Source organism: Canis lupus, chromosome 2 (assembly GCF_003254725.2).
Source record: "Canis lupus dingo isolate Sandy chromosome 2, ASM325472v2, whole genome shotgun sequence".
NCBI lineage: Eukaryota > Metazoa > Chordata > Mammalia > Carnivora > Canidae > Canis > Canis lupus.
In genome coordinates, this window is record NC_064244.1 from 21,453,951 (window position 1) to 21,466,112 (window position 12,162).

The 12,162-nt window shown below is 36.4% G+C and overlaps 1 protein-coding gene across 4 annotated transcripts in view; it reads right to left on the reverse strand.

Moving 5' to 3' along the window:
- The window catches only part of PRPF18 (pre-mRNA processing factor 18), a 54,581-nt gene that overhangs the window by 33,963 nt on the left and 8,456 nt on the right, over window positions 1-12,162 (reverse strand). For 2 of the 4 annotated variants that reach the window (XR_007405675.1, XM_025445439.3), the window contains exons 2-3: window positions 2,506-2,583; window positions 2,367-2,393 (exon numbers count right to left, since the gene is read on the reverse strand). Coding sequence is in view for 2 of the 4 variants with exons in the window: in XM_025445439.3 (XP_025301224.1) it covers window positions 2,367-2,393; window positions 2,506-2,583 (105 nt within the window). In the remaining 2 variants the exon portion in view is untranslated. The remainder of the gene's footprint in view (window positions 1-2,366; window positions 2,394-2,505; window positions 2,584-12,162) is intronic. The other 2 variants (XM_025445440.3, XM_049100634.1) reach the window with 1 other exon arrangement.

Here is a 12,162-nt window from a genome sequence, read left to right on the forward strand (position 1 = left end):
GCAACCTTTCTACTCATGCGACACAGAGTACACATTTCTATACAAAAGGACCTGCAGGGGGAAAATTAAAATCTCTCCATGTGTTTTCTTGAGTCTGCTGCCCAGCTCACAGTTTAGGAAAATTAAGTTCAGCAATGTATAAGGTGTGCGTGGTCTGGAAAAACATACTGAAACATGGTTTCCCATCTGATCATGAGACTTATCTAAAATGCCAAAAAAAGATTAAAAAAAAAAAAAAACACATAAAAGGCCAACATGAAGGAAAAAACATTCCATTAAGAAAGGCGACATGGTTGGGGCACCTGGGTGGCTCAGAGGTTGAGTGTCTGCCTTTGGCTCAGGTCCTGATCCCGGGGTCCTGGGATCAAGTCCTGCATTGCGTTCCCCGCAGGGAGCCTGCTTCTCCCTCTGCCTATGTCTTTGCCTCTCTTTCTGTGTCTCTCATGAATAAATACATAAATCTTAAAAAAAAAAAAAAAGAAAGAAACAAAGAAAGAAAGAAAAAAGAAAGGCTACATGGTTAAAATGCTATTATTTCTGATTCTGTAGTTAATGGCTAAAGGTTATGTTAACCAGTGTTACCAGTGCTGACAGAAAATTGAAGTAAAAAACTGGGGATTCCTGGGTGGCTCAGTGGTTTAGCGCCTGCCTTTGGCCCAGGGCCTGATCCTGGAGTCCAGGGATGGAATCCCACATCAGGCTCCCTTCAATGGGGCCTGCTTCTCCTTCTGCCTGTGTCTCTGCCTCTCTCTCTGTGTCTCTCATGAATAAACAAATAAAATCTTAAAAACAAACAAAAAACAACTAAACTGTCTGTTCACAAACCAAATCAGCATCAATCCTCATAAATGGTAACTATATTTCATAAAGGAATAAAAGTAATAAATGCTGTATTTTCATTATTACCAAGAAGGAAATATTAAACACATTTTAGAAAGAAAACCCTTAACCTTCGTTTTTAAGCATAAAAACGGGTATTTCCCCCAAAAATCTCAGGATGAAAAGCATTTTTAATTATAGAATGCCAGTTAATCACTTTTAGGAAAAGATCTAAGACATTTTGTCAGCAGGACTCAATGTTACAAGCAGTATCTTTAACTGTAGTTATTCTGCTTCAGTGCTTCTATCTAAGCAAGAAAGTACTGACATATCACTGAAGCAATCTAAACAAAGCAAAGCTGCCCCTGTTTTAAGTTATTTTCCTACCTTACCATAAAGTTGAAAAGGTTCAAATTTAGAGATCTGGGAAAGCAACAAGTCAGCAGACTAAGCCCATAGTCAATGATTCTCATTCCAGATCAAGTGTAAGTTAGACAACGATGGGCAAGCAAAAGATGAAAATTCTTCTGAGTAGCTATTCGACGGCTATTTACATATATTGTGTTTTAATTTCCTAAACTGGAAGCAAATGAAATCAATATATTTATGAAAAAATATCAAAATACAAATGCAAACTTTTGTATTTTAGAAATCAGAAACGTAAAACTCCATTTCCAATACTTGCCCTCTGCCAACACTACAAAACCAAACCAAATGCACATACATTCCTCATGCTTCTAGAAATGCTATGCCAGATAATTTCTAGAATTCTCCCATAACATGCACAAGATTATCATATTATACATGTTTCACAAGCAAAAAGTTGATGTCAAATTTACAATCTGGCAAAAAAGTATTCAACAGAACCTCTGAATTTTGTTTCAAAAATTATCAAACTAGATATAGTCTTCTTTGAAAATAATTTCAACTTCACCTCATAACATTTAATCCCTCCCAATAAAAACCCCATATATTGTTCAACCATGATAATAGTTGAGTAAAATAATAACAGGGTAACCCCAAGGATACTTTTAGTCATGGTTCTAAAATATACAGTCTTCCAGACAACTCATTTGTTTCTAACAAATATTTCTATACATTTTCTAACAGTAGACAAAGCAGCATCTGATATGTGGTACCTTATTACACAAAAGCATATAAATGCTGTATCGCATTCTATCTCAGGCAGAGGTACTTGGGACCAAAAGGAATTTATTAGCAATGCCAAATAAAAATAATGGTTTAAAATATTCAAGTGGAAGAGGGGAAATACCACTAGTAATACCACTGTGGCTGAATGAATAAAATAACTGAAACCTCTTAAAACAGACTTTTATTGGGAGAGGTAGGGAGAGGAGTGGTGGTGGTGATGAAGATGAGGCAGTATCAGATCCAGGAATTAAATTTAAAAAAAAAAAAAAAATCAAGCTTTAATCTCAAGCCACTTCATGCTGTCCACAAAAGCCAAACCATTCCAAGCCAAAAGTCATGCATGGATTTTCCTGAATTCAAGATTTAAAAAAAGAAAAAAGAAAAAAAGCTCATACCTCTCCAGATGGCTTCTCATTTATAGGCTAATGTATAATATTGATAAATTGAACAGAGATCAATAATTTTGTCACTTTAACAGCAGTAAAAATGTAAACTCAGAAATGTACAATGAAACAGAAAAGCAAGCACTCATACCTTGTAGCCACATCTTTCAAAATAGGCTTCCTCTTCTTTTTTCGCAAGTTCACTACGCTTGAAATACTTTTTATTTTCCTATTGAAGAAAAAAGTACATTAGTAGGTCCCCAGGTAATATGTCATGTTCCATAGTCCACCTAAAAACACTCCAGTTTTTCAAAATCATGATCAAGTTTGATTCTGTAGAGATCATACTGATTTCACAAACATGGCACCTGTCCTCTAGCCTGCTCTAAATATGAAGTATTGGGTGGCAGTAACTGGGTGATGGACATTAAGGAGGGCACATGACGTTATCAGCAGGGGTTGTTATATGCAACGAATGAACTACTGAATTCTACATCGGGAACTAATGATAAACTATATGTTAACTAACTGAATTTAAATAAAATAAGTTAAATAAATATTAAGTATTTTTCTTACAGTATCTTTTTAACAGGCATAACAAGAAGAAACCAACAATATTTTCCAAATGTTCACATTGTTTTGATTTTATTTCCCAATGTTTGGGTTCAATGATAATTTCTACAAGTGGATTCATTATGAATCACATAAAATAGAACACTATTTTCTCCCAACAGAAACAACTAAACAAAAATTATGGTTAACTGTATCTGACATTTAACTTCCATTTACCCAGAGAGCTCCAAAGATGTATCCAAATTTTTTTTGTCATTTGGAATCTTTTTGTATCAATTGTATTTGTATTAATGAGGTCTCAAAATCACATTAATTCCTAATCTAGACACAAAATGGTTTGAGAATCTTTACTAAAAAAAAATCGTTTAAAGCTATTTGTTTTATAGGATTCAATGTTATGAGACAAGCTCTAAATCTGTAGGAGGAACAAATGTTCGTTCTTTCTGTACCACATACATTATTCTCATTGTTAAATCTAGTCCCTAATTTGGACATCGTTACTGTCTACAGCTATGCCTCTTGGATATTATTCCACTAATGATTCAGCTCAAATAAAGCTCCTGCTCTCCTTCATTAGTAATTATAATTGTACCTCAAGATACCTCCATACATATTTAGCACTTCACAGTTCCCAAGCTCATTCACTCTGACAATAATCATGGATGCTAATAAGATCATGACAAGAACGGTTGATGATGAACAATGGACAACTCATGCTGCCACACTTGAAGGCAGCAGTCAAGTCTGGCATCAGGAAAACATTATGTGTCTCCTACATGATACACACAGGAAGTATACAGCGCATCTACAAAGTATTCTTGCCAAAGAGCTGCGAGGTCTCATTACGTTTTTTAAATTTTTTATTTAAATTCTATTTATTTAACATACAGCACATCACTAGTTTCAGGAGAATTTAGTGACTAGTGATTTGCATATATAACACCCAGTGCTCATTACATGAAATGCCCTCCTTAATTCTCATCACTTGGTTACCCCATCTCCTCACTCACCTCCCCCTCCAGCAACCCTCAGTTTCTTCCCTATAGCCAAGTCTTATGGTTTGCCTCCCTGTTTTTATTTTTCCTTCACTTCCCCTATGTTCATGTTTTGTTTCTTAAATTCCACGAGCAAATTGTATGGTATTTGTCTTTCTCTGACGGACTTATTTCGCCGCTTAGCATAATGCCCTCTAGTTCCATCCACTTTATTGCAAATGGCAAGATTTCCTTATTTTTAATGGCTCAGTAATATTCCAGTGTGCATGTATGTGCCTGTATACACATCTTCTTTATCCATTCATCTGTTGATAGTAGGTCTCATTTCTAGTTTATAAGAAATGTAAGGAATAGGGAAATAAGCTAAACACCATCACTAAATAAGCAATTAAACACTGGCACATTACCAACTAGCCAGTTTTTCCAAAAAGTTAATGGCATAAAAAAGGGGGGGGGGGGAGATGTTCTTGATTAAAAGAAACCAAGAGTCATAGTAAATAAATGCAATGAGTGGACTGTGTGGATTGGATTTGAACAAACCAACTGTAAAAACACGTATGTATATATTTTAATTCAACTGAGGACACGAACATGAGAGGACTATTTAATGGTATTAGAGATAAATAATTTTGCTGGGTGTGATCACATCTGGTTTATAAAAGAACATGTTCTTTCTAGAGTTACAAGTGTTAAGACAGGAAGAGACGAGGGTTCATTATAGAATTCTCTTTTTGTATATGTTTAAAATTCTCATAATAAAGAGTTTTGTTTTAGTTCATTAATTCAATGAACATTTACTGACTCCTCTATCACACACTCAGCACAGCTTTACAGATATAAAGTTGAAGTATTCCCTGGAGTAAGGAACTGACAGCACCATCCCAACATCAAAGCTACCCTGAGAAAGTTGGGAGCAAATAATATTAATCCCAGTTTAGATGTAGAGACTTGAGAGTTAGAAAGGGCAGGGGACATTCTCACAACTTACTGAGCTTCACACACAACTAGAACTCTGGTGAAATCCCTTAAACTGTCCAGTATTGCAAGCTACAGATCTTCATTCCCAAAATCCTATCCCAGCATCACCAATTGTTTCTTTTGACTACACAGCATGTAGCAGTCATATTTCATATAAATAAGCTGACAAGCATACTGGTATCCTCTCAGAAAGAGCAGATATACATGAAGAAAGTAAAGGACTCTCCAGGCCAGAGTCTGTGCTGGCATCTTTTACTACCATGCCCCAATTCTATGGAATACACCTAAGAAAATCTTAGTCTACAACATGGCTTCTCAAAATGTGGTTCATGGACCTTTGGGGGGTCCCTGAGACCTTTTCAGAGGCTCTACAGGGCCAGACATATTATCATAATAATACTAAGAGATCATGTGCTGGCTGCCCTTTTCACTGTGTTCACACTGGCACTGACAATACAAAAGCAATGGTGAGGAAAACCACTGGAACCTCAGCATAAGGAAAGGTAAGTATTTATTTAGGTCTCAGAGTTCATTGTATGCTTCATCTTTTAATATTTGGTATGATGAAATCAAACATATAAAATAAAAAAAAACACAAAAACATATAAAGTAGTTCTGCTACATAATAAAGTAGGATAGTTGTCTCCTGTTTGGCAGACTTTTTCTCAAAACTGAACAAAGCAAGTCTGTCACTAAAAGGACAATGATAGGATTTGTTGCCAATGATAAAATTCCATCTTTCAAGTAAAAATGAGAATGGGGTAAACTTGCAGCCATCACTGTGAACTTGATGGCTTCCCAATACTTAAAAGCTTTTCTGATGAATCAGTGGTGATATTAAGGAATGTCACTTTTTTATATCATCTAATGCAACATAGCAGCATGCAGAAGATCTACATGACTCAACAAACTATGACAGTACAGAGTCAACAAGTTCCAAAATTATGCATAGGCAAAAGATTTATGAGCAGAATAAATCAGAATAATCTGGAGCATAATAGATCAATAGACTGTAACATACAAAAAGTTCAGTGATGAAGGGGGTAGGGAAGACCAATGGCTGGCTCAGGTGATGAAGCATGGGACTTGATCAAGGGGTTTTAAGTTCAAGGCCCGCACTGTGTGTAGAGATTACTTAAAAATAAAATCCTGAGGAAAAAGAAGTTCATTGATAACGGTAAGAATCCATATTCTCATCTTTAAGAAATTTACCATTTGTGTTTTGGTATAGTATCAATCAAAAAAGAATAGCCACAATTATCCAAAAAGGCTATTATTTTTTTTAATTTTTTATTTATTTATGATAGTCACAGAGAGAGAGAGAGAGGCAGAGACATAGGCAGAGGGAGAAGCAGGCTCCATGCACCGGGAGCCCGACGTGGGATTCGATCCCGGGTCTCCAGGATCGCGCCCTGGGCCAAAGGCAGGCGCCAAACCGCTGCACCACCCAGGGATCCCCCAAAAAGGCTATTATTAAAATACTACCGTTTCCAACTACCTAGCTGTGTGAAGATGATGTTTCTTCATATACTTGAACAAAAACAACATATTGCAACAGGCTGAAAGGAGAAACAGGAGAATCCAACTGTCTTCTGACATGCCAGGGATTAAAAAGAGATTTGCAAAAATGTAAAACGTCATTCTTATTGCAATTTTCTTTTAGAAAATACAGTTTTCATTAGAACATCATTTATGTTAGCACACATGGGTTTATTGTGGTATGAAACAGAAGTCAACATGGAATATAAGCATTTTTAAACTTCCCAGTTTTAATTTTTAAATTCCTTATTATTTATTTTTTGAGAGGAAGAACACACACATGTGGGAGGGGGGCGGTTGGGGAGGGGGAAGGAGAGAAAGAATTTCAAGCAGGCTTCACATCCAAGTCATGATCTCATGACCTAAGCCAAAATCAAGAGTCACTTAACTAACTGTGAACCTTAACTGACCTGTTAGCCACCCAGGTGCCCCTAAATTTCCCACTTTTAATTTCTAACATAGAGTAATTATCAATAAACACATCATACAGAAACAAAAGCTCTCTGAAGCCATCAATTAAGTATGTAAAGGGGTTTCGAAATCAAGAAGTAAGAACCAAGGTCCTAGGAGAATCCCTTTGTTGGCTCTCCCCATGCTGGTACCCCATGCGCTACATAATGTTGGGAAACCGCTTGGGCCTCAACATTGCCTACTGATCCCGGTGTATTTATCCACTCAATATGCTCTCCTATTCTCTACAATGACCAGTACACAATCTCTACTCTCTTATCCCTTCATTTCCCCCCCTCACTCTCAGCAACTGACTAAACCACTCTGTTACAGAGAAAAGGAAAGCCACTGAATGCCAAGTCGTCCCAGCACCAGTCCTTCCCTGGCTCTGTACCAATCCTCTCTTCATTTCAAAATGGAAAAGGAAATCCTCATCCTGCCTAATGCCAATCTCTTCCAGCTGCACCCCAGATCTCAAGTCCCCTCCCCCAACCCTGCCTTCCTCAGGAACTTCTCAATTATACATCTGCTCTCTTGCATGGGCACCTTCTCCCTCTCTACTGGCTCCTGGCCATCACCACTTAAGTATGCTATGCTTAAGACTCTCCAACCTTAATTATTCTTCCCTCTGCACTAGGTACAGAGCTGAGTGCCATTTACAGCAGAACGAACTGTTTTGTCTCCATTTCCTCACTTCCAATTCTCTTTGCAGCCACTCAACAACTTGGCCCCTCTTATTATTCCTCTGAGGCCATCAACAATGTCTAAGGTGCAAATGTAGAGTCTTTCTGACAGACCTCAGGCAGTCTTTGGTTCCCAGGCTAACTCCCTCCTGCAATAGCTACACTATTGGCTGTCAGGCAACTTTTCTTCTTTCTTCCTCACTTACTGGTTTGTTCAGATTTCCTATTTCTTGTATTTTTTTAGATCCTTTTAATCATTTACTTCACTTCGATTTTTCAATTTACTAGAACAGAAGACATTATTCTCCCTAATGATTTTATTTTCCAGTATCTTCCATATTGGTAACTACAGTTCCTCCCTTTATTGTTTCAATTCAAAATTTTGTCCAGTTCTGTTTAAGTTCTTTAAAATTAAGCTGCTTTTATATTTTGATAAATTTAAAAAGGCAAGTGCAGAAGAGTGGATCTAGTATGCTACTATATGTATTTAAAAAAGAAAGAATATCCACCTACTTGCTTCTTTTCCACATTGATTTCACATAGATGTTAGCTGCTGTGGAGGTGAATCCAGAAGTCCGGAGACAAGTGTTAGAAGGAAACTTTATTGTATCCTCCTTCAGTAGATTTGGAATTTTGAATCATTTGAATTATTTAATTTTTTAAAGATTTTATTTATTTATTTGAGCGCACATGCACGGGCTCGGGCTCACGCACTAACAGGAGTGAGGGGCAGAGGGAGAGAGAGAACAGGAGACTCCTCGCTAAGCAGGGAACCCAAAACAGGGCTGATCCCAGAACCCTAAGATCATGACCTGAGCCGAAGGCAGACACTTAACCAACTGAGCCACCCAGGTGCCCCTGAATGAATTATTAACAATGACATTTTCAAATTTTTCATTTTGGAATTATAATGAGAAATATTTTGCTTTGTACTACATGACCATTTATTTCATGACATTAAAGGATGCCTAAAACAAAAGGTTATCCACCATGTTTCACTCTTTATATACCTTCTATTTAGAAAAAAAGCAGTTTAAAAGAGCAAATAAAACTTCTCTAACTATAAAACATTATTTTATAAAGTACACCGAAAATACACTTTGAAATATAAAGTGCTGAGGACACATTTATGGTATAATTTTTTTAAAAGATTTTACTTATTTATTCATGAGAGACAGAGAGACAGAGAGAGAGAGGCGGAGACATAGGCAGAAGGAGAAGCAGCCTCCACACAAGGAGCCTGATGTGGGACTCGATCCTGCGACTCTGGATCACACCCTGAGCCGAAGGCAGATGTTCAACTGCTGAGCCACTCAGGTGTCCCCATTTATTATATAATTAAAATTGTAGAATATTAACACTTAAATGTCAGTGATACAGCCCCTTTATAGGTAATAACTCAGGTTAGATAACTTGTCCACATTTAAAGAGCTATCTAGGAATGCAGCCACAATTAGATTTTACAACTTGTTTATTTTACAAATTTCCTAACTATATTCAAAATTTTCAGTTTGTTGAATTAACTATGGAATGAATGCATAATAAAGACTTACATACACAAAAGTCTAAAAGTGGTTGGCATACATTTTAAGACAGCATATGAACGAATGCTTTAAATCTCTTTGGATTCTCTCCTAAAACACCTAACATTTTATTGGCCCTTTTACCCTGACAGATTTTAAGAACAACATGCAAAGAGCATACATAAAAGTGCTTCTCCTTTTTAAGACAGAACCTAATTCCTACATGCTGCTTCACAAATGTTATTCTTAGACTCTATCCAAATTATACTTTGTAGATTATCAAACAGAGTCATAGGTCTAAAGTACAGAAACCTATCTACCACGTCACCTAAAATGTCTGCCCACACTAATAAAGGAAAATCAAAATTTAAAACATTCAACCGTGACTATCAATATTTCACTAATTTACAATCAGCCTTCCTCAATCATGTTAAGGTTTTTAGTGTTTATATAAATTGGATACAAACATCATCAAGAGCTCTACAAAAACACGCTGGAAAGCCAACATACAGCCTGAATATGCAATGCAAGACACTTTTTGAGGTGTCTGGGTGGATCAGTTGATTAAGCATCTAACTTGCGATTTCGGCTCAGGCCACGGTCTCAGTGTCTTGTGATCAAGCCCCACTCGCTGAGTGTGGAGCCTGCTTAAGATTCTCTCTCTCTCCCCCTCCACCCCTTCCCTGCTCACACACTCTCTCGAGCATGTCCTCTCTTTAAAAAATATAAAGAAATGAAAAAAAAAAAAAAAAAGAAATGATGCCTTAAATGACACGTTAGACCAGCTGGATGTAACAGATACATAAAGAACATTCCATCCAAAAGCAAAACAGACATTCTTCTCAAATACACATGGAACATTCTCCAGGAGAGATCATGTATTAGGCCACAAAGCAAGTTTTAATAAATTTAAAAAGGATGCAATCACACCAATCATCTTTTCCAGTCATAATGGTATGAAGCCAGACATCAATTACAAGAAGCAAATTGGAAATTTCACAAATATGCAGAGATTAAACAACATGTTACTGAACCAGTGAGTCAGTGAAATCAAAGGAGAAAAAAATTACACTCAAACAAATGAAAACGGAAGTACAACTTACTAAAATTTATGGCATGTGGCAAAAGCAGTTCTACGGGGAAAGCTCATATCAATACATGCTTACCTCGGGAAACAAAAAAAAATCTCAAACCACCTAACTTTACACCACAAGGAACTAGGAAAAGGACAAATGTATCCCAAAGTTTGTAGAGAGAAGGAATTAACAAATATTAGTGCAAAAATAAATGAAACTGATACTAAAAAGAGACCAAAGAAACTAAGAGTTGGTTTTTTTGAGAAGATAAATCAACAAATCTTCAGCTAGTTTTATCAAATAAAAGACAGTGCTGGAAAAAAATTATGAAAGATGCTACAACTGATACCACAGAAATACAAAAGATCCTAAGAAACTATTATGAACAATCATATGCCAACAAACCGGACAACCTAGAAGAAAAGGATAAATTTCTAGAAACTTGGAAACTTCTGAATCATCAAAAACTACAATATCTGAATTGACTGATTACTAGTAAGGAGATTGAATCAGTAATTAGAGACCTTCCCCAAAAATCACAAGTCCAGGACCAGATGGACCCACCAATTAATTCTACTAACCATTCAAACAAGTGATACTAATCCTTCACAAAAGTTTCAAAAAAAAAAAAAAAATAGAGAAAGGAACCCTTCAAACTCATCTTATTAGGCCAGCATTACCAAAATACCAAAACCACACAAGGATCCCACAAAGAAAGAAAATTACTGGCCAATATTCCTGATAAATACAGATGCAAAAATCCTCAACAAAGTATTAACAAACCAAATTCAACAATATATTAAGAGAACCATACACCACGACCAAATGGAATTTATTCAGGGATGCAAAGATCATTCAACACCTGCAAATAAATGTGATACATACACCACATTAACAAAATGGAGAAAGAAAAAATATCTTATGATCTCAATAGATGCAGAAAAAGTATCTGACAAAATTCAACATCCATTTATGATAAAACCTCTCAAAAAAGTAGTAGAGAGGGACATACCAACATAAAAAAGGCCAAATATGAAAAGTCCACAGATAATATAAATGGTGAAAAGTTGAAAGCTATTCCTCTAAGATCAGGAATAAATCAAAGATATCAATTCTCATGACTTTTTTTTTTTAAAGATTTTATTTATTTATTCATGAGAGACACAGAGAGAGAGAGGCAGAGACACAGGCAGAGGGAGAAGCAGGCTCCATGCAGGGAGCCTGATGTGGGACTTGATCCCTGGGACTCCAGGATCACACCCTGGGCCACAGGCAGGCGCTAAACCGCTGAGCCACCCAGGGATACCCCTCAATTCTCATGACTTTTATTCAACATAGTATTGGAAGTCCTAGCCACAGCAAATACACAAGAAAAATCCAAATTTATTAAAAGGTAAAACTGTCATTATTTGCAGAATTATATGTATAAAGTCCTAAAGACTCTCATATAAAACTCTTAGAGTAAATGAATTCAATAAAACCCCAGGATACAAAAATCAACATACACAATTTGTTTCTATGTACTAATAAAGTATCAGAAACAGAAATTAAGAAAATAATTCCATTTACAATTGCATAAAAATGAATAAAGTATTAAGAATAAATTTAACCAAGGAGGTAAAAGACCTATACCCTGAAAACTCTAAGACAGTGATGAAAGAAACTGAAGACACAAAGAAATGGAGGGACACCTGGATGGCTCAGTGGTTGAGCATCTGCCTTCAGCTCAGGGTATGATCCTGGAGACCAGGGATCGAGTCCCAAAACGGGCTCCCTGCATGGAGCCTGCTTCTCCCTTGCCTGCATCTCTGCCTCTTTCTCTGTGTCTCTCATGAATAAATAAAATAGAAAGAAAAGAAAGAAAGAAGAAAAGAAAAGAAAAAAGAAAAAAAAAAGAAAAAAAAGAAAGGAAGAAGAAAGGAAGAAAGAAAGGAAGAAAGAAACAAAGATATTCTGTGCTCATGGATTGGAAGATTTAGTACAGGCTTATG